Consider the following 23758-nt stretch of genomic DNA (forward strand, 5'->3'; position numbering starts at 1 on the left):
CATATGTAGGAGATTTATAAATAATGAAAGAATGCCTTATTTTCCACATATGGCCACCCCTGAAAAAAGGGAGTGAACAAAATTCTTTTGGAGCCCTAAATCAGATTCTTTATGCCCATTTTCCATGGTTATCTTTTCAACTATCTAGAGTTCTAGTTTTTCCCCATTAATTTTAACAAATTGATTCTAATCTAATAACATTGATTCTACAATAAACCACTCACCTCTCCAATTGATTTATTATTAATCTGGATTTCATTTGCTGTTTTTCAATCTGTAATATAAATTGTTCCAGTTTTATATGCAAATTCTTATCTATGTAGTTGTCATGTATGTGTGTGTATATACCAGCATATATTTATAAACGTGTATGGCTACAAATTTTACTTTCAGAAAAGGGTATTGCCTCAACTAACAACTAAAGTAGCCATATACACTTGTATGTACAAGTCAGAGTCCAAAGTCTTTCTATTCTCAAGAGCTATTTACATTTTAAACCTTATGTCTAACTTCATGCAAGAACATGAATGATCTGGAGCTTAATGGAAGACTTCTAAGACCCATTTTTCAAGTCAAAAAAAAGGTATTTTGTGGATCAAAAAGAGAAAGTATGTAGATTGCCAGTAAACTTGTCAATTATAAAATATGGAATTCTTGTGGTCTGTTTACCCCACAAAAAGGGCCGATGTACAAGACAAAGATAAAGACACAAAGAACTGCAAAGTTACAAATTTATTGGTCTGGAAATAAATACAAATATCTCATTAAGAAACCTTTTTGGCAAGACTTGACACCACACTGTCCCTGGCTTTTAGCCACTTCTGCCTCTCTCACCAACTTCTGGAACAAAGCTCCCGAGAAACCCCCAAAGATGGAGACTTCCAGCAAGTCAATTAACATAACTCCAGGCCAGTCATCCTCCCCAAAAATATACTTTCTACCAACTCTGAAGCTGGTATTACCAGGTTCCAAAGGCTGATTAGCAATTAACATCCTTCCAATAGGAAAATTCTTTAATTAGCTAGAGCATGGGTCCAAAAGCCAGCAGTCCATGAAAAATCACCACAATTGGTTGCTTTGTTTGACAGACAATGCTTTCTCCAAAAAGGTAGAGGGGAGTTAACTAAACAATGCAGGAATTCCAGAATTCTTACATCTTGCCAGATTCCATCATCACCACTCCCAACCACCTTCACCAAGTGTTCTCTCCATTCATCACTTGACCAAAAAATCCTTTTTTTAGGAAAAGGTTCTTAACAAGTAACAACATTATGCCAAAGTCAAAATTCACAGCTATCTTTCTTAAAGGTCATGCCATCATTCTAAGACTTATTCTTTACAACAGAATTATGAGGCAAATTCATTTCAGGACACAAGATTCCAGAGTGTTAATTTCTTTTGGGGGGGGTGAGAAAGGAAAGGGGGAGGGATGGGGTTGTGCCTTTCTTTAGCCAATACAATGCTCCTTTAAGGAATTGCAAAGAGCTGCTTTCTGTTCAATGTGAAAAATCCAACCCTGCTCTGTACCCCATCTTTTAGGTATGGTTAGATAGCAGGCCTCTAAGCCCCAGAGAAACTGCATACTATTGCAACTCTCTTCCCCGTTATTCATATAAATGTAGAATCAATGATTTTTCAAACTTAAAGGATCTTTAGAGCAGAAAGCTACAGATAGCTCTAGCACTATCAAGTAGTGCTAGAAAATGTCTTAGAACATAAAACAGACTGTTCAAGATGGAAGGAGTTTAGAAGCATGGGACATTAAAACAATGAGCATCAGAGTTGGAGCCTTAAAAATCACTATTTCATACATAAGGAAATTTGAGGACCAGGGAAGAGAGAAACAGAATTTTCAGCCTATGCCACAAAACTGAAATCCCCAAGGAATGAAAATTCCTTTTAAATAAGGTGGGAATCCAAAAAAAAAGAAGGAAGGTTTCTCACCACATTTTAAGGAGAGGTGCAGCAAGGCTGAAAATCTTACCAACATGAAATACCAGAAGTCCATCAATCCATCAATGACTTTCATTGTGTTTAAAGCCTCATGTTTACATTGGCTAATTTAATAGTTGAGAAGAAAATGGGTTTTTATGCTTCAAAATTAAAAGGTGTATAAATGCACAATTTTAAAGTATCTACAATTATGATAGTTTGAGTTTGCAAAAAATTCCCCCCAAAACCCACCAGCATAAATGTGAGCTTTACCAGTTTCCCTCATTTAAAAAAAAAAAAAAAGCTATCCACAATGCACTGGACTCTCCCTCCTTACATCCAAATAGTGTTGCCTGTATTACACTGGGTCAGTTTTCCCTTTTCCTGCAAAGAAACAGTTAGTAGATTGGCTGTACCATTGACCAAAAGTCTATGACACTTTTCTTCCACAGCCTGAAGGTTTGTTTTTTAAACATAAGTTTTTCTCTTCTCTTCTCTTTTTTTTTGGGGGGGAGGTGGGCGGGGCGCGGCAAAATGCCTCTTTCAAGCTTGATGTGAGTGAGAAGACAGCAGCAACCAGAATTTTGTGAACAATTTAATCAAGAGACCCATCTCTGGATGCCTGCGTAAGATTGGTCCCCATTTCTTTCCACATTACAACCACCCCCTAACATCGAAACGACTCTCCCTCAATCCGCTTCATTTTGTTCTCACCAGAGCTCACTCTTAAAAAATAAGCTTTGGATTAATACCAAGTTATGTGCAGTGTGATATAGGAGGGGTGGGATGTGGGGCTAGGGGAGGAGGGAAAGGAGGCAGCTACTTAAAACAGAGTTCAAATCAGAGCCAGGAGGAAGCTACTGGGCTCCAAGAGGGTCCTTGCCTAACAGGAGACTTCCATGGACTTGAGCCCACTGTCCCCGGTGGTCCCGGAGTTGGGAGTGATCTCGAGGCGGGTGTCTGTGTGGGAGCGGCTGCGGGTCCCCTCGCTGGTGTGGGAGCGGCTCCGGGTCCCCTCGCTGGTGTGGGAGCGGCTGCGATTGCCTTCCAAGGAGGCGACGCTGGAGCCAGAGGCTGTGCGGGACCTCATGAGGCGAGTCATGCTGGCAGAAGGCACTGAGAAGAGATTAAGGGATGGAGACCATCATGGAAGAGTCATGAGGAAAGGGACCCGAGTCCCTCCAGCCCAATGTTCCATCTTGTAAACAAAGCACCAGAGGGACAGAACAAGAGAAATTACCTGCCCAAGGTGACAGGGATAGTTACAGAGCCAGAACCCAGATCTTTCAACCACCTCCTAACCCCCAGTTTTGTAGTCACCTTTTCTTTCAGCCAATCAGGGGTAAAAAACTATCACATCATAAAGAATATTAAAACTATAGACCAAGAACTCAAAAGAACCTCAAGACCTTCATTTTACAGATGAGAAACCTGAAAGCTAAATAACTTCCTTATTATTCACAACTACTGGTTAAATCTCTCTGGGAGTCAGCCTAATCCACCTACTCTAAACTCACTCCATTTTATAGAATTCACTTCTAACATTCTGTGTTCTGAGGTGCTAGGTCATTAAAAAAAAAAAAAAAAAGAAGAAGAAGAAGAAGAAGAAGAAGAATTCCATATTGTTAAATCCCCTAAATAAAGCTCCTAGGGACCCAGAATCACAAAATCTGAAAGTTGGAAGGGACATCCTGCAGGTGAGCACCATCCTGAAATGACTCTCCATGACAAAACACCAGATGTTCAGCGCCTGCTCTAAGGAAAAGAACTGAACATCTCTTTAGACAGATTATTCTACTCTTGGACAATTCTAAAGGTTAGTATGTTTTTTTCAATAATGCTTCCACCCCCTATTTTTGATTTTGTTAAATAAAACAAGACTAATCCCACCTCCCTAACAGAACACCTCTGAACAAAACTATCGGACTATCCTGAATTATTTTTTCCCCCCAACCTAAACATATAGTTTTTTCCATTGAATTCAGAATATGGGCCCCTCTCTCCCCACAATGCCCTTTCCATCATCCTCAACATTCTCCCAACTTAACAATGCTTTTCTGAAAGGATGGTTCCTAAAAACTGGTGATCCCATTAGCTTCTATGGATTTAATTATCACCTCTCTATCTCCTAATCCATTTCTCATTTCACCACTCATCTCCAGCTATCTATTGGCCATCTTAAATGGGTACACATTTTAGATTAATCCCAGTCAAAGGTAACACAAAGCTCCCAGATCCCCAGACTCAAAACACAGGGGTCATCCTCACCTCCTCACTCACTCTCTCACCTTCCCAAATCCAATCGGTAGCCAAGGCCTATTGATTTTGTTTCTGTGATATCTCTCACCCACATTTTCTCTTCTTTGACACAGCTTCCATTCAAATACAGACCTTATCACCTCATGCTTGGACAACAGCCTGCTGGTCTACCTGCCAAGTCTCTGTCCATTCTAATCATTCCATTCAGCCATTAAATGACTTTTCCTAAAGAACAAGTCCAATCACATCATCTCCCTCCTCAATAAACTCCAGTGACTCCTTATTGCTTCCAGGATCAAATATAAAATCCTATTTGGTGTTCAAACACCCCCACACTTCCCCCAATTTTTCCTGTCATTTTTCAGCTTATCCTCTTTCATATACCCTTCAGATTAAGTGATAGTCTCTTTGCAATTCCCCAAACAAGACACTTTATTTCCTGGCTCTGGTTATCTCATGCTTGGAATGCTTTTCCTCCTCACTTCCTTTCTTCCAGTTAAGATTTCACTTTCTACAGGAACCCTTTACTGATACTTTTCTCTGTTAAATTACCCTGTACATAACTTGTCTGTAGATATTTGTTTACATGTCTTCTCCTTTAGATGGTGAGATCCCTTTCTATCTGCAATGATACATAGTAGACTCTTAACCCAAACCTTTCTTGCACCTTCCCCATCCTACCACTAAGTACTTCAAAGTGATTAATAGTCAAATAGCCTGGATACATAGTATGCAGTGTTTGCGGAAGAAATAAACATACAATTAATCTGATTTACAGGCATTTGATGGCACTGTCTCTATTGCATAATAGGGACACATACTATCTTACTTATGTGAATACCAGACAAATTTGTGCTCTGTCCCCATGACATCTTCCCTCCCTTTAAAATCAAACAAACAAGTGAGAATAAGTAGGGTCCAAGAATCCTGCTTTTTCATTTTCTCCATTCTTAATAAGCAACCTGACTCCTAAGAAAAAACACAGCTGCTTTGTGAGGAAAATAAGTGCCTGACTCAGCTTTCCCTATTTTTCCTCAACCAAGAGCATACTTTTTTTGGTGGGAGAGAGGGAAGAAGAGAAGGAAAGCCTACACTCAGTTCCAGCTCCAAGACAAATCTGCCCTGATTCACACACTGCAAGTTAAACAAATGTGAGAGGGTCGGTGGGTCTCTCTGGTTACCTCATTTGCCAGTAAGTGTTACTTAGCTCAAAAGGCACCCCCAAATCTTAGTGCCTTCAAATAGTATGGGCTATTAGTTATGGAAGTATCCCACAAACTTTAAAACACTATATAGACAACAGCTATTATATACAAGGCACTCCCCAAAATCTTGGTGTTGCTTTAAAGTTATAACACTTAAATCTTAAAACTGTACTAAGACTTTTGGGGCACCTGTATACATACACATGTCTAGACAATCATACACATGTAATCATGTATGTACAGATACATTATGTAGTGCATAGATGCATTGTTATACATACAAACACATGTATGTTTCCTCATGCTATCACACACATGTAAAATAATGGAAGCATGAGTGAATGTATATAAATTTAAATTCATTCATTCATTAGATATTTATTAGAGGAACATGTATCTACATATATATTATAAACACATGATATACAATCACACAGTGTGATCACATGTGTACAGATAGAGTTTATAGTGTACATATGGAGTGTTATAATATACACGTGTATTTACTCACATTCTCACACACACAAAATAAGAGTATCAGTGGATATATACAAATTCAAATTCATTCATTCATTGGATATCAGAGGCACATGGCTCTGTACATATTATAAACATATACCCATGCACATACAATCACACACCTGTAATCACATGTGAATAAAGATATATTACATGGCACACAAGAGTACTGTAAATATACATATACATATGTATTTACTCATGTTCTCTCACACACATATACAAAATAATATGAGAGCATGAGTAAATATATACAAATTCAATCCCTTCCTTCATTCATTAGATATTTATTAGAGTGAGTTAGGTAGTATAATGAGCCAGGAAGATCCACACTTACTAGCTGTGTGACCCTGAATAAGTCGTTTCACTGTTACCTGCCTCAGTTCCTCAACTGCAAAAAGGAGATAACAATTGCAGCAACCTCACAGGATTGTCGTAAGGATGAAATGAATAATATCTCTATGTGGCTTAGCGGAGTGTCTGGCTTGCAATGGACTCTACATAAATGCTTCTTCCCTTCCCTCCTCTGACTACTACATATGGGAATGGCTGCACAAAGCCAAAACTGCTGGACATGGAGTCAGGTGGATATGGGTTGTAATCCCAGCTCTGCCATTTAGAGCTCTGTATAACTTTGAAGACAAATCACTGCTTTTCTGGCCTTTGGGTTTTCTTGAGACATGAGACAGGAGCCTAGTTAAATAACTTTGGAAGCTTTCCTAAAGCTATGTGAAATGTCCAAAGATGGCTTCCATGTAGTCTTCTCCTTCAAAGAGCCTACAGTTTAACAGGCTGGATATAAGGTGAGATAATAAAGCTCTCTGTTCTAAGTGCCCAAATATCTTCTATTCAAAAAAGAAAAAAAATTGTTAAAAACCACATCTTCCTTTGATCCTCCCATCCTGTCAATAAGTTCTCTTCTCTTCCTTGATAAATGTCAAAAAATTGTCCAAATATCAGAGAGTGAACAAATACCTCAAAAGAGGTAGCATCTCAGAGAAGGCAGGGGGTTGGACTAGTTGACCTCTGGGTCCTTTTCATAAAAAGATTCCAGAGAATGTGGCCTGTGACTAGCTACCACTGGCACAGTTCTAAACAGAGAATACAGGAAATCACAGCATCTGTCTTGGGCATGAGCCCACATTTGAGAACTGGGCCATGTGTGTGTTTGTCCTGGCTGAAGAACAAACTTTAGCCTCAGCACAAAAGACAGTATGACAAATTCATATATTTTGCTTCTGTTTATAATTTGACTTTAAAATCAAATAGTTGAACTAAGGCCTTCTGTGTGATTATTAACACAGAATCAACTAATCAGAAATTCTAACTGTAAGACACTTAAAAGTTTTCAAAGCACTTTTATAATCTTTCCAGCATCTTACACCAAAGAATTAAATATTTTCATAAAGGCAGGGCTTGAAGCCAAGCAGTCAGTATGAAGCACTTAGCCCCGAAGAGGAGAAACCCAAGTCAACACATAATTTATGAGCCTGATTCTTCCTTTCTGGAGAGGTCAGCCAGTGTTAAGGTTTTTTTTTTTTTTTTTTTAAACATTTCAATTGCCTCTGGCTGAGTTTCTCCAGCTCATTATACAGAGGAGTAAGGCAGACAGGGTTAAGTGACTTACCCAGGGTCACAAAGCTAGCCAGTATCTTAAGCCAGATTTGAGATTTGGAAGATGAGTTTTCTTGAATCTAGATCTAAGTTCTGTGCACTATGACATCACCAGATAAAGGGCCATAGGACAGAAGGTATTAAATAGGTAATGCATGGCTATGGGTTATGTTGGAGGACTGGACACAGTAAAAGTTCAATCGAGTTAAAGGTCACAGTCAAGTTCACCTGTCACGTTCTCAACTGCAAGAGCAGAGTTAGTATTTGTACTGTCTCATACGGTTGTTGGAAGAGCCATCTTTGTTCTCAAACAGAAAAAGTGCTATGGAAATGTGAGTGATCCAAGTCTAATCTATATCAGATTGCCTGCCTTCTTAAGGAAGGGGAAGGAGAAGGAAGGAGAGAAGAGAATTTGGAATTTAACATTTTAAAAATCAAATGTTAAAAAATTTTTACATGTTAATGGAAAAAATAAGTACTTATTTTACCTATGCCCCCATTAACTGGGTAACCTTGTATGAATGTCAGCTGGACTTCATCAGTTAAAAGGGGTTAATGGTATTTCTGCTGTATACCTCACAGAGCTGTTATAAACTGTAATATGCTCTATATAAGTGTAAGCTGTTATTATTCACTTAATTGTGCCCCATCTGGACCCTAGGGACTAAGCCAGTCCTATGTAACTCACTGATAGTCTATTTTTACACATGGGCATTAGCATATTGTTTTAACCTACTTTTAGCTCCCTAAATCACCTAAAACACGGTGGGATGTTGGGATGAATGAAACCAAATGATACCCTAAGAGAAAAGGAGGGTAACGCAATTTGTCCAATGGATTTAAAACTTCTCAGCACCTGAAACAGTTGCTACAAACAAAACTCTTGTGGCTTATTTTGCAGGAGGGGTGAGTGGATTTTATCTTAATATTCAAGCCTTACTGTCTGTTACAAACAGTTCTAATGGGTAGGGGGCTATTTTTCTGCCCATGCAAGCATGATAACAGCACTAAGAAGTAATGGCTGATATCCACTGAAATGACAGAAGGAAAAAAGCAGGCTGACCACAGCATCTGGGGGCTGTTTAGTGTCAAAACAAAATATCGTACACCCCAGCTTCTTAAAATTGTGGTTCATGACCCACACTTAACACCACATACCAAGATAAGATCAAAATGGGTCCATGACCTAGGCATAAAGAACGAGACTATAAATAAATTAGAGGAACATAGGATAGTTTATCTCTCAGACTTGTGGAGGAGAAAGAAATTTGTGACCAAAGATGAACTAGAGACCATTACCAATCACAAAATAGAAAATTTTGATTATATCAAATTAAAAAGCCTTTGTACAAACAGAACGAATGCAAACAAGATTAGTAGGGAAGTAACTAACTGGGAAAACATCTTTACAATTAAAGGTTCTGATAAAGGCCTCATTTCCAAAATATATAGAGAACTGACTCAAATTTATAAAAAATCAAGCCATTCTCCAATTGATAAATGGTCAAAGGATATGAACAGACAATTTTCAGATGAAGAAATTGAAACTATTACCACTCACATGAAAGAGTGTTCCAAATCACTATTGATCAGAGAAATGCAAATTAAGACAACTCTGAGATATCACTACACTCCTGTCAGATTGGCTAAGATGACAGGAAAAAACAATGATGAATGTTGGAGGGGATGCGGGAAAACGGGGACATTGATGCATTGTTGGTGGAGTTGTGAACGAATCCAGCCATTCTGGAGAGCGATCTGGAATTATGCCCAAAAAGTTATCAAACTGTGCATACCCTTTGATCCAACAGTGTTTCTATTGGGCTTATACCCCAAAGAGATACTAAAAAAGGGAAGGGGACCTGTATGTGCCAAAATGTTTGTAGCAGCCCTGTTTGTAGTGGCTAGAAACTGGAAAATGAATGGATGCCCATCAATTGGAGAATGGCTGGGTAAATTGTGGTATATGAATGTTATGGAATATTATTGCTCTGTAAGGAATGACCAGCAGGATGAATATAGAGAGGCTTGGAGAGACCTACATGGACTGATGCTAAGTGAGATGAGCAGAACAAGGAGATCATTATACACTTCGACAACGATATTGTATGAAGATGTATTCTGATGGAAGTGGATTTCTCTGACAAAGAGACTTAACTGAGTTTCATTGGAGAAATGATGGACAGAAACAGCTACACCCAAAGAAGGAATACTGGGAAATGAATGTGAACTATTTGCATTTTTGATTTTCTTCCCGAGTTATTTTTACCTTCTGAATCCAATTCTCCCTGTGCAACAAGAGAACTGTTTGGTTCTGCAAATATGTATTGTATCTAGGATATACTGCAACATGTTTAGCATATATAGGACTGCTTGCCATCCTGGGGGGGGGAGGAGGGAGGGAGGGGGAAAAAACGAAACATAAGTGACTGCAAGGGATAATGTCGTGTAGAAATTATCCTGGCATGGATTCTGTCAATGCGAAGTTATTATTAAATAAAATAAAATTTATTATAAAAAAAAAAAAAAAAAAAAAAAAAAAAAAAAAAAATTGTGGTTCATGGTCCCTTGTAACTGATTGGGGTGGGAGTTGCAAAATTATGATTTATTATCAATAAATGTTTGATCTGTATACCTCCTTTATAACTGTAAACACATAAAACAGGGGTCATGAGTAAGAAGCCCTGCCCTACACCATCTTAACAGGTAGAATGGGGGTCTTATTGTAACATGGCACCAGAAATGACCCAATCTGCTAAAATGTACTTCTGAAGGAAGCATGAGTGGATAATGGCTTTGGAAGGGTCTTTTGATTTGTATCAGGGATACTCCTGCCCAAAGAAATATTTGATAAATGTGGCATTTAACAGGACAGGAATCTCCACCCCCTTACCCTCTTGCACAAATGACTTTCCCCCTCCTTGATCATTTGACCACATTGCCAAATTCTCCTTTTTGGGCTCTGACTCAGCCCCTTCCTCCCAATATTGAATTCAGACCCTCTTTCTGTGTTGTGGAAAAAACAGAGCATATACTTACTGTATCCCATTCCCTGGACAAAGTACTTGAAAGCCTCTGCAAGCTTGGCAGGCTGTAAGAGAGGAGGAAATAGGGAAAGCTTTGGTCAGGTCATTTGTCCAACCTGGAAGCCAGAGCCCTGAGCTCCCTCAGCCTCTGCTGAACTATTAGAACCTGGATCCAGGACATCAGAATCAAGTCAAGGTTCTTGGGACTTGGTAATATAAAATATAAAAGTGGGGGGAAATGAAGGGAATGGATCTGGACCCAAACTCAAGGTTCTTGGGACCTGGCGACATAGAATATAAAAGTGGGGAAAATGAGAGGAATGGGGTCTTACTTTCCTGAAAACTCTGATCTCCATCCCAGGAGTGAGAGCTACAGAAGGTTATGTGTCATATACCCTGAAAAGTCTATTCATGAGGGTTTGGATGGCCTGGGAAAAGCAGCAAACTCCAAAACTCTGAGAAGCAGCCAGGCATTGTGAACAGGGCAAGGGACCTGGATTTAGAAAGTCCTGTGTTCAAATGCTGTCTGAGTCACAGACTAGTTGGACAAACCATGTATATAGACAATCTCAGCCTTAGTCTTAGCTAACTGCCTCTAAGGTTCCCTCTTTAAGATCTAAAATCTACAATACTAGATGATCTATGGTACTGGCTTTGTGACTTTGGTTGAAATTATTTTCCCTCTTCTGTTTCTGAGTTTTTCCAACTAGATAGATTGACATATAATCTATTCTTCTCTCTCTCCTAGCAGGATAGATTGGATGATCCCTAACGGATCTTCCAGCTCTGTTTGACAGCTCTCTGGGGACCCTTTCCCCCAGTTACTCTAAATATTTCAGCATAGGGATTTCAAAGAATGGGGGAAATGTGATTCCCCTGCATCCCACCTTTGGAAGCCTTCACTGCCTCCAAAACATCAGTACAATTATTTGGGGAAATTACATCACAACTAATTGTTCCTTATAAAATAAAATGCTGTGAAGAAATACTGGGTTTAGGGTATGTAATAAAAGATTTAATTAGATCTCTTGCCCATTTCAAATAGCAGTTCTAGTTATCCTAGGCCAGTGAAGGCTTAAGGTCAACTCCTCAGCAGAGACACTCATGGGCAGGCTGCATTAGAAATGTGCCAAAGCTTGTAACTGGCGGGTATTAACATGTCTGGCAGCTTAGACCTAAGCAGGTTTCTGTTTACAAGGCCATCTGTTCCTCCTGGGGCTTGGCAAGACAAGCATCTTCTAGGTACTACCCATCTCCCAAAATGAGAGGATGAAAGAGTCTGAGAGTAGGTGTTTTAGGGTAAGGGGTTTTTGTTCTTTGTTTTTGGGAAAGTAAAAAGCCAAAACTAATAATGAGATGGAGCTATTTAATAATATAGAAATGAAGAACCTGGGTCAGAAGGGACCTCAATTTTTATGGGGTGGTTTCCTCATCTTTAGAATGAGAGCATCAGAACAGGAAGCAAGATCCAATCAACAAGCATTCATTAAGTGCCTTCGGTATTCCAGGCACCTGATAAGTAGAAAGAAAATGAGTAAGAGGGATGGGGGGAAAGAGAAAAAGAGAAGGAAAGAAATTAAAAGAGGGAAGAAAAGAAAGGGGGAAAATGAGGAGGAAATGAGAAAGATTTGGGAAGGAGGGAATGGGGAAGAGGAGGAGATGGGGAAAGCAAAGTTGGAATGGGGATGGAGTTAATGGAAAACAGATTGATTAAATGAGTTAAAAAGGCATTTGTGCCAATGAAGAGGTCTCCCTGAGAATCCTTGTGTGTGGTATAAATGCTGAGAGCATTCATCATGGCTAGAGCCTGACTATATGTCGTATAAGTGTTGGATGACAAACATGAAAGATGAGATGGTAGGGATCAGTTAGGAAGAAAAAGGGAAAACATGGGCAGAACTGTTGTTGCAAAACTATTCTGTGGAGAAGAGCCTGGTGATTTCCTAAAGCTACAGCTGAACTTTTGTCCTCCTCTTGAATGCCGAGAGCAGTAAAACCCCACTTCCCAGTTTTGTAATGTTAACAGGCAGTAAGCACTCTTTGAAATGCCAACTGTAATCAAATATTACCTGAGAAATTTGTGGCAGGCCTCCACAGTCCGCCATCTAGAAGGAAGCAAATTCATGTTACGAGGGGAAACAGCATGGAAATATTACACACGTAATCATGTAGTTACACTTGCTCAATTTTTCAGACAATGAGGACCATCAAAGAATTTCCTGGCTTTTTTAAGTCAGGTGGCTCCCCAGCATATCACAGAGCTTATCTCCACACTACTCTCCCTTCATGGATTTGTCTGTTTAGCAAAACCAATCTTGCTTCGCTTGTTATATACATAGTATTCTATTTCCCACTTCTGGACTTTTGCAAAGCCCATCTTCCTTTACTTTTTCCCTTCTTCACCTCTGTCTTCAAATCAAATCAAAAATTTTTTCCTTAAAAAACCTTTTTTTTTTTTTTTTTTTACTGATTTCTCCTCCACCCTCTGGAAAGTACCTTGCATTCACTTTGCATATTATAAATATGCAACCTATTTTTTCCTGAATAAACATGTTTTCACGGTAGGTTTAGTTTCCTTTTTATCTGTTTCCCTAGTGCCTAGCACAGTGTCTCAGTGAATACTTAGTAAGTGGTTATTGATTAATCCGGGTAACTAAATGGCAGAGCAGAATTGGAAGCTCCTTATTTTACCATCTTTGGGAAGTGGCTATATTTTAAAAGTGTAGGAGGCCCCAGCCCACCACTCCTTGACCAAACTCAAAGGTTCCTTGGGAGGAAAAGGTGACCCTTCCTCTCATGGAACTGCTAGCCCCTCCCCAAGCCCAGGTAATAAGAAACAAAGAAGACTCTAATAATTCCCCTGTCCTCAATAGGGATCCACGCGAAATCCCAGTCAAATGGACTATTTATTATCAATTCATTATGTTTCATCTGTTATAAAGCAACAGCAAAATAAAACCACAGGCCATTGGCCTACTGGACTCCCCTTCAGGCTAGCTTTAAAAATCCATTATGGAACACATTCCCAAACAGACAGCAGAGCTCTTGGCCGGACTCCAGTGCCCGGGTCTGCCCTTCAGTGGCCTTGAGAGTCAAGGTCTCTCTCATTTCCTGGGCCAGCAGCCGCCCCCCTCTATGGAGGGGGCACTGAATAAAAAGCAAGCCTTCCCTGAAATCTGCTGCACTGCTGGGAACAGGTCATGTACTCTCTCTGAGCATCAATGAGCTCATCTGAAAATGGAGATAAACAACAGAGGGCTGCTGTGGGGAAGCATTTGTTAGCCCCATCATCAGAGATATATATGCTTGGAATGCATTCAGACGAAGGCTGGGATGATCTGAGTGTTACAGCGATATCCAGAAAAGAATAAAAGGGATGGGAAACTGTGTATTACATTCTTACTGGGCAATAGGTGACACAGTGCTCAGATATCGGGCCTGGAGTCAGGAATATTCTTCCTAGCTAATAACTGTAAAGCACTTGGCAGAGTGTGCCAGGCACAGAGTAGGTGCTATGTAAATATTTGCTATTTTAAGTTCTTGGAAGGACAAAGTTGCCTTCATAAAGTGGCATTTTTATGGAAAATTTATGGAAGAATATGTCTCAAAGAGAAGACACAATGGTGACCGGTACTAGAATAGCAAATAACCACACTGAATAAAGTCACAAAACAAGGTCGTTCTTGACTCAAAAATTGTTTTGACTTGTAACTTTCTATTCTCAGCACCTAGTATAGTACTTTGCATAATTCTTGTGGATTTATTGGGGATTGCCCCCCACCACTGCCTGGTCTAAACTTGGGACTCAGTATCCTTTGGATTCCCAAGAGAAAATGCATTTATCCAAGAAATAAACTCAGTACCCTTCTCATGTCCCACCTGTGTCCCACCCAGACTCCATACCTAACTCTATGGACTTTACCAACGTGACTAAAAATCCCCAGTTCCTGGAACTTTTTGCACTGAAACATTATTTGTCCAGCAGGTTGGCCCCCTTGTCCCACTGGTGAGTTTTTCCCAATGCCCTCCATACTGGAGACAGGCCCTGGCTGACAAAGTTTCATTCTTAACCTAGCTGTGCTTTCCTGGCCCTCTACCAGTACTTTTATCAGCTCCCTTTTGTATGCAGTCTTCCTTTATTACAATACAAGTGTTTAATAAATAAATGCTTCTTACTGGGTCTTAACCCCAACTTCCCCTCTCCCATCACACCCATTTGCCATATTACCTTTAGGAGTGTGGTCTTAGTTGGATCCAGTTTAGAATTGCACTCCACCTATGCAAAAGAAGAATTGATCTGTTAAACTATTGCTTCCAATCTTTGCTTCCAAAAAGATCCCATACAGCTAGGGCTAAAAAAAATTCTTATTTTCACATTTCTAAATATATTGGGCAAACCATTACCATTGCCTCTGGGTTGCAGTCTTTTCATGAATAAAATGAAGTGAGTTATCTTTAGGGCCTTTTCTATCTCTAAAATTCTGCAAAATAACAGGCTTAAGAGCTGGAAAGGATATAGAAGCCAACCTGTACTTTCCACCTGGAGCTGGAGACCCTTCTATAAGAGCCCCTTTAAGAAACTTTATTCAGCCTCTCTCTATATAAACAGCTTAAAGAAATCACTTATCTCCCCAAAGCAGCCCCTTCTGGTTCTGGCCCTAATTTATCATGAAATTCCTTCACCCACTGAAGCAAAATCTGCCTCCCTCTAACTTGCATCCAAGTCTCAGTTTTGTATTCTGGAACCACACAGAAACAACCTTACTTTTGTTTTCTTTTTTTATAGGATAGTTCTTTACCTATTTCAGATTCTCTGAATTGGAAGAAATCTCTGAATCACCTGAAAAGCTATTTCCCTTCTGACATCCTCATTAAGTGATTTGCCTAGACACTTACTTCTTGCCTTTTCCTCCAGATGGTAGCTGTCTCTAGATATAACCCAGTTTGTCAATATTATTCCTAAAATTGGGGATCCTGAAGTCAACACAGTTCACTCAGGTCATCTGAGAAGTTCAAAGATTTATCACATCTCCTTTAGATACCATCTTTTTTGTTAACACAGTCTGAGGTCATGTTACCTTTTAGATAATTTTTAAAAGCATCTATTAACCAATTACTGTGTACTGAGCACAAGGGATACAAAGAAAAGCTTATTCTCAAATAGCTTATGGGTTTATAGTTTAAAAATAAATAAGTAAATACCAGTCCCCAACCCCAATCTTTTTTATATTATGTCATGTTTGAATAACATGATTTCTAGAATCAACAACCTCCAATTCTCTCCTCGACCATAAGGTGCATGAAGGATCACACTCCAATTAGATTTTTCTCTTCAAATATGGTTTCTTCCCCTCTCTACTCCTTCCAACCCAGAAGCCTAGTAGAGCCATTTGAACACATCTGTTGGGCAATCATCATTCCTCATGGCTTCCTTGAGTTTCCCCCTAAACGGCTCTGACAACAAAGTCAGATGGCCATGCCGTCCAAAAGCTCAATAAGCCACTTGGAGGCCCAAGATCCAAGTGGCAAACATGCTTATAAAAAAAAGTCAATGAAAAGCAGCCAGGAAGACATGGAGAGAGGAGATGCGGGCCTGTTGCCAGGCAACTGAAGCCTCCAGAGGATGGGCTGCCCTTGCTGAACAGGGCAGCAGACAAAAATGCCAGCTGGTTTTCTGAGTTAAGGCTGATGGCATTTAGGTGAAGTCATCCGGGCGACCAGTGTGGGGTGAGGATGGGAGGGACGTCTGAGGCAAGCGGATGAGCAGCCCCAGATGGATGGTGAAAGGAAGGAGCTGATTTCAGGATCTTGATTTTTTTCTCTATCCTGGGTAGGAGCTTTGGGACAAAACCCTGGGCAGAGGTGCCTGAGAGATCTGCTCTCTCCCAGAGAATGGCCAAAACTCTGATAACCAACATTTATCAAATGCTGGCTAAGAGCCCAAGATTTCAAGTCAGAGACCCATTCAAATCTCAGGTTGGCCACTTCATATAATCCCAGAATCTCAGAACTAGGACAAGTGGGACCCCTTCAAAGAAAGGGTGGGGAGCCCATGAGCCAGTCACTCAGCCATTCTTCCTGGCTGAACCCAATATTTGGAATGCTCCTTATTTCTGCATGCTTTTTCAAATCCCACCTTCTACAGAATCCCAATGCCCCTGAAGGCTAGTACCCTCCCTGGATTGATGAGCTCTTTTTATCCAGTATATATCTTATGGCAATAGTTGTTTACCTATTAGAAAGTTAGTTTCCTGAGGGCAAGAACTCTCCTTTGCCTTTCTTTGGATCCCTAGTACTTAGCACACAGTGCCTAATATAATTAGTATATACTAATAAATTCTTGTTGACTCCCTGGCACCCTGGTCCTTTGTAAATACTTTTCGACTGACTCACTGAATTTCTCATATGGGGCCCATCTCTCCTCACGAGGGCATGAATAGCATTCTCCTTATTTCATATTCTAACTCTAAGCAGCAATTTTTTAATCTATAAAAATAAGGAAGATGAATTTAGTCATCTCAAAGAATTTCTCCAACTTTAAAGCCTATGACCTTGCAAAAAAGCCAGGGGAAAAGATAGTCTTTAGAATTCTAGTCCTTTATTAGAAAAGGAAAAAGAGGGACTTTTTTGCTTTTTGTAAGCAATAGTGAGTTGTGTGTGTTATTCACAGAATTTCAAGAGTTGTAAAGAACCAGGGACAAATATATTTTCTCTTCTACACCTTCTCTAACAGTTGGCTACCCAGCCAGTCCCTACTTAAAGAACTCTCTCCCTCCCAAAGCCAGCCAATTTTATTTGGGACCGTTCCAATCATTAGAAAGTATTTCTTCAAGCTGAGTCCAAATCTGCCTACCTGAAACTTCCACCTACAATGCAGAGCAAAGTAAACAGAACAGGAGAACAATTTACATTATGACCACAATTATGTAAAGGAAAACAAGATTAAAAGACCTCAAAGAAATGATCTAGGGTGATTTCAGAGACTAAGCAAGCCTGTTTGCTGCTTCTTGGCAGATTACAAGAGTACAATGAAGTATATTCACAGACAAAGTATTGATTTGTTTTTAACTTAATCTCTTTGTTACAAGGAAGAGAATAAAGGTTTTTCAAGGAAAAGGGGAGTAAATTGTCAAGAGAAAGTGACAAGAATGATTTTTCTCTTAGGGAAAAAAAAGCATCAATAAAATATGTTTCAAATTCCATCCAATATTCTATTTTGCCCTCAGGAATGAAGTCTACTCCCTCTTCTACACAACACCTCTCTCCAAATACAAGAAGAGACAAGATCAAGTTCCCTCTAAGAATTCTTTTCTCCTCTAGACTCGTCTTTGTTTCTTGTACTCCTCCTCATTGGGCAGGATTTCAAATTCCTTCTGCATCTTGATCACCCCTCCAGTAAACATTGTCCAGCTTATTCATGTCCTTTCTAAAAGGTGGTACCCAGAATTCATTACAATACTCCAGGTGTGGACTGATGGAGGCAAAATATGGGATTCTCACTTCCCTGTAGTCTTACAGAGAAAACCCTCAGGGCAATACAACATGACAGAGTTAATATGGATTATTTAGTAATTGCACTTATTCTTCACTCATATTTTGGGCCTTTCCAATACAACAGATGACAAAGCTCTTATTTTATATAGCAAAGCTATAATTACAAAAAACTTAATAATTACATACCACAGCATCCACCGCAGGTGAATTATCTCCCACCACTAACAATGCAGGGCACCTGTGTATGATCAGAGAGAAAGGAAATGTGTCAGTCCTAAGGGCCAACACTAAGTCCAGTGGCCAGACATAGAGCAGGACAATTGGAAATGACCCTGGGAGACCCGGGCTTTTAATAGATCTCAGTTTGACTATGGCCATACCCACTCTGATTAAGGCTAGGTAAGAAATGAGGTAAATAATGGCTTCTTTTACTTAGTCAAAAAAAAAAAAAATCATTCTGGGAGAGGATTTCTGGCCAAAATACAAACAATTGTTATTTCCATTGTTCTGAGTTAATCAGGACTTAAGCAATGAGCAAGTGGGACTTGGTCTGAGACTAAAGTGGACCTTACCAGACACATCTTTATTTTCAGCTAACAAATGAATGCAAAGTTTTATATTCCATGAAGTGGATAGCAGCCATAGGTGGACTTAGGAGCTGGGTCTTTGGGTCACCCCCTTAAGTCCAATCCAGTATACTTCTGTGTCCCTGGGTGTGTACTGTTTTGGTCTCCCTTTAATTAAGAAAAGCTCCAGAAAAAATCAGTTTTATCCTCCCATACTGTCAGATCAGAACCCAGGAAAGATGCTCATTTTGTATCTATGAGGCACCACTTGCAGAGAAGCAACTGTCTCAGGTACTGATCCCAGAAAATCAAGTGGCAACTCCAGCAAAAATGGGACCCGAAATACCCATCAAAGAAAACTCTGTTTGTGGTTGCCATGGTATTTGGCTAAGCCTTTACATCTACCCATTGGGAATAAAACTGAATTATAAATCAGAAAACACAGCACAGCTAACCTGAGCCTGCCTGCCAACAGTAACTATCTTTTTTGCTTTAAGGTTTGCAAAGTACTGTGATTTCTTTTGATCTTCACAAGTACCCTAAGAGGCTGATCCTATTGTTATCCCCATTTAAAAGATGAAGAAACTGAGACCCAGGGTCAATAAATAATAAGTGTCTTGAGCAAAATTTGAACTCAGGTCTTCCTCTGCATCACCAGAGTACAGTGTTCCACTCTGAAACTTACTTCTTGTTTGATCCTGAGATGATTTCCCTTCTCTGGGCTTTTCCAAAAGAAAATGGAGAGAACATCTATCTCACAGAATGGTAAGGGCCAAATGAGACAATTTAGGTAAAAAGTGGATTACAAATGTCATTTTGGAAGGGAATCTGGGAATTCTAGGCAAGGCTCAGCCTGCAAATAGACATATGGAAGGCAGCCACTTACTGTAGGGTGACAGCACTGGTTCCTGGGAAAGGACGCTCGATTTCTAGATCTCTGCGACTGTGAAAATAAGCCAAAGTAATTAACAGATGCTGCCTCGGGCAGTGGAGAAAGATCAATAGCATGAGGGGATCCGGGAACAGGGATGACCTGCCGGACTCTACATGCCCCCAAACCCATCAACATCAGCTGGGATGCTAGACTGACAGAGTCCTCCTGGCCCCACTGAAGGTGTGAAAACATGTCTGGTGGAAGCCCGGTCTGCCAGGAGACCAAAGCTCAAACGTGGACACTTCAAGGGAAATGAGCAGAATCATTTCCTGGATGTCCCACACGTGGTTTTTCTCATGGCCTTTATCACAAGGGCACTCAATCTTTCATGAAAATTGAATACCACTGTTACTCTTAAAGTTGTGACAACCTTGGATGGGGGATAGATTGAAAATGGTATTTTTGTGAATTTCCATTTATACAGAAGAGAAGGGGAAGGGTACTGCCCATGATCCTCCTCCCTTCCCAGCAAAGCAACCCAAGACCAAAAGAATGGGGACAGGAAAGAAATAACTATTTTAAACATTTACTGAACAAATTTTAGGTCAGTTTCCTAAATTAAGATGATCTCTAAGGTAGCTCTGACATTTTGTACAGAACCTTCTAAGGTTCTTATTTTTTGTATTTACAACATTCTAGTTATTATATGTTCTGAGATTCTTTTCATTACTAATTCTGTGCTCAAAGGGTACTTCTAATTCTCACATTTCTAATATTTTACATTTGCAGGTATCTCCAGCTCCAACACTGCAGGTTCTAACATGCTATGTCTTATTAGGTCTCTTCCAATTCCACTGTTCTAGGTTCTAACATTCTATATCCTATGAAGTTTCCAGCTTTAACATTTTAAGTTTTTCAAGTGTCTTCAAGCTCCAACATTGTAGGTTATAATACTCAATGTCTTATTAGGAATCTCCTAGCTCGAATGTTCTAGCATCTAACATTATAATAGATTTAATTGCATATTTTTAAATTATAAAACAAAAAGAGCTGGAAGGGTCTGGAGATCACTGAATATTAGAGCTAGAGGAAGCCTGTGAATACAGTTTGTTGGAATCTATAGTGTTATAAAATGAAGGCACCTGAAAATTTAGAATGTTGAAAATAGACCTAATTACATGTATTAGAGGTGGGAAAGACCTAACTGAACAGAGTATTAAAATCTTATAATATTAGAGGTGGGAGAGACCTGACTGGACATAGAGTGTCAAAACCTAGAACATTAGAGCTGGGAGAGGCCTAATAGGATATAGAATGTTAAAACTTAGAACATTAGAGCTGGAAGAGACCTAATTAGACATAGAATGTTAGAGTTGGGAAAGACCTAATTGGCCACAGAGTGTCAGAATCTAGAACATGAGAGCTGGGAGAGAGCTAATTGGACGTAGAGAGTTAAAACCTAGAATATTAGAGCTGGGAGAGGCCTAATTGGATATAGAATGTTAAAACTTAGAACATTAGAGCTGGAAGAGACCTAATTAGACATAGAATGTTAGACTTGGGAAAGACCTAATTGGCCATAGAGTGTCAGAATCTAGAACATGAGAGCTGGGAGAGAGCTAATTGGACATAGAGAGTTAAAACCTAGAATATTAGAGCTGGGAGAGGCCTAATTGGATATAGAATGTTAAAACTTAGAACATTAGAGCTGGAAGAGACCTAATTGGCCACAGGAATGTTAGAATTGGGAAAGACCTAATTGGCCACAGAGTGTCAGAACCTAGAACATGAGAGCTGGGAGAGACCTAATTGGGCACAGAATACTAGAGCTGGAAAAGACCTAATTGTACATAGTGTAAGAACCTAGAACATGAGAGCTGGGAGAGACTTAATTGGACATAGACTGTTAAAACCACAACATCAGAGCTAGGAGAGACCTAATAGGAGCATCCACCCTGGTCACATAACAAGGTGGGCACATTAAAGCTATCACCACTGACCTATGAACCAGAAGACCAAGCCAGACACAAGCCAGACAAGATAATCCTACACCTTTCTAGCTTTTGGGGACCCTGGAGGACATCCAGTCCTGCTTCCTCAACTTCTACCGAGAAAAATGAAGGCCAATGAGAAAGTGATGTGATCCAATTCCAAAGGCATTACCTGTTGTAGGCATTAATGAAGAGGTGGAGATTGCTCGGATTCATGTCATTGATGATATGATGGCGGTAGGTATGCACCACCTCTATGTTGTTCTGCATTTCTTCCTGTGATTAAGAGAAGTGGGTGAGGGGAAAGAAAAACATCAATAAATTCATCAACTAATAGACCATATCAGAAGGAAGGAATGAGAATGGAAAACCCCAGTCAGGTCTGGCCCAATTAGAAAAAGTATCAGAGCAGGGTTTGCTTAGAATTGTAAAATAGTGGTTTATAGTGGGATGGAAGCTGAATTTGGAGGAGCAGTTAAAACCTGGCTTCAATATTTACTAACTGGTTTACACCTTGAAAAAAGTCTCTTTGAGCCTCAGTTTCCTCATCCACAAAACAGGTACAATAATATCTATAACACTACTATACATTATGGCACTATAAATGTGAGCCATTGGGGTGGAAAAGGACCTTAGGGATGATCCAGTCCAAATTCCAGGTCCAGAAAGGGAAAGTGATGCAATGACAGAATCTAGGGTAGCCTTCAGAATTCTTGCTCTTGGCTCGATCCTCTCTACACCATATTGCTGCCCTGCCTTTTCTGCACTAGTGAAGTGTGACATTTTTAAGCCACAAAGCAGCAGGCAGGGGAGGAGCACTTCAATCTACATAGTCTGATCCTTAACTCAGCACAAACCCAGTTTCTTTTTCCTTTCTTGTTTATTTTTGGGAAGAGCCAATCATTGGCCAAACATCCGCTCAAAACAACATTCCCCTCCGGCTTGAGAGCCCTAGGGATGAGCATGAGGCTTGGGCTTGGAAGTGTTACCTAATCAATGACATCCTGCTAGAGAAGGAGGAGGCGGAGACCCTAATCATGTTGAGCTGGGGCTGTTGTCAAAACAGAGTCTGGGATTATTTAAGGAGGAAAAAGGTCAAACAGCTACAAACACCACTAGAAGAATTAGCCTGTGAGTAACCCTTCTGTTATTTCAGATTAAAACCAACTGGTAGAAACCGGCAGCCAAGGAGAAGCAAGCCGTCCTGCCGCATGTGTGCATGTGTGCTCATGGAGAGACAAATGGGCTCAGCATCATACTGATAGGACAGGCTTGGTTAATTCTAAGGGGTCTGCAAACATACACTTTTATTAGCCTTTAACTGAAATTTATCCTTCTCTGCAAATATGGAGAGAAACCACTTCTGAGAAAGGATCCAAAGATCTCACCAGCCTGAAAAGATGTGAAGAGACTGAGGGATCTGAAAGACTCTCATGAGAACTCCAGCAGAAGGAACCCAGGAGCCACAGATGGAAGTTACAAGGAGGCAGATTTTATTTAGCTCAGAATATGCAAGACCTTCCCACAAGAAAAGTGCCCTACAACAGAATGGGCTGCCTCATAAAATAGTGAGGATCCCATCAATGGAGAAACCCATCTGGGTAACCACCAAGTAATGCGAGATGTTCAACCTAGAGATGAATCTTAACCTTGTGGTCAAGGAATGAATACTAGGGTGGCTTCCAATATCTCTGAAATTCTAAGATCTCATAGAACTAAAAAACAGTTTTAGTTCTTCAAAGGTCAGAGATGAATCGAGTTAAGGAGATGACCTACTAATAATGAGCTATTAATTTTAGTTACTGAAGAAAGGAGATGAGGGGGGGTCTCTCCTCTACCAAACACCCCAGCCAAATAAAACCAGAGTGAGAGTCTAAATGTAAAATTGTCACTTTTTGACAAAGAAATCTGAAGCATCTGTACCAAGTATGAGGAGTGAATAGAATGTCGAGGCTATTGATTCACTTAAAAGGAATTTTTCTTTCTCTCTTTAACTAAAAAAATCATTATCTTATCTAAGAGATGGTTCGCCAGGAGGGTTGAAAAAGAGGAGAAAAATCTAACTGATTAGAAAGTTATCAAGAAAAAGAAACAAATAGGGGTGTGAGATGGTTGACATATGCACGTCACAAATAACATCATCCCTATGAGTCAGCCTTTGTAGAAGGGCTTTATCTCTTCATATCTACTTGTAGCATACAAAGGTACCACCACTTTTATCAAATTAGATGCAAGGAAGAAGGGCAAATTTCATTCAGAAGCTAATGAAAACGTACCT

General features: G+C 39.9%; 1 protein-coding gene across 1 annotated transcript in view; it reads right to left on the reverse strand.

Annotated features, from left to right (window-relative positions):
* Positions 1-717: 717 nt before the first annotated feature.
* NDRG1 (N-myc downstream regulated 1) overlaps positions 718-23758 on the reverse strand; it is a 77272-nt gene continuing 54231 nt past the window's right edge. Inside the window, exons 10-16 of the mRNA XM_051971122.1 lie at positions 21653-21756; positions 19502-19558; positions 18236-18287; positions 14784-14831; positions 12625-12660; positions 10569-10620; positions 718-3048 (exon numbers count right to left, since the gene is read on the reverse strand). Coding sequence (XP_051827082.1) covers positions 2816-3048; positions 10569-10620; positions 12625-12660; positions 14784-14831; positions 18236-18287; positions 19502-19558; positions 21653-21756 — 582 coding nt within the window. The 3' untranslated portion in view covers positions 718-2815. The remainder of the gene's footprint in view (positions 3049-10568; positions 10621-12624; positions 12661-14783; positions 14832-18235; positions 18288-19501; positions 19559-21652; positions 21757-23758) is intronic.

Source organism: Antechinus flavipes, chromosome 1 (assembly GCF_016432865.1).
Source record: "Antechinus flavipes isolate AdamAnt ecotype Samford, QLD, Australia chromosome 1, AdamAnt_v2, whole genome shotgun sequence".
In the NCBI taxonomy this organism is placed as follows: Eukaryota; Metazoa; Chordata; class Mammalia; order Dasyuromorphia; family Dasyuridae; genus Antechinus; species Antechinus flavipes.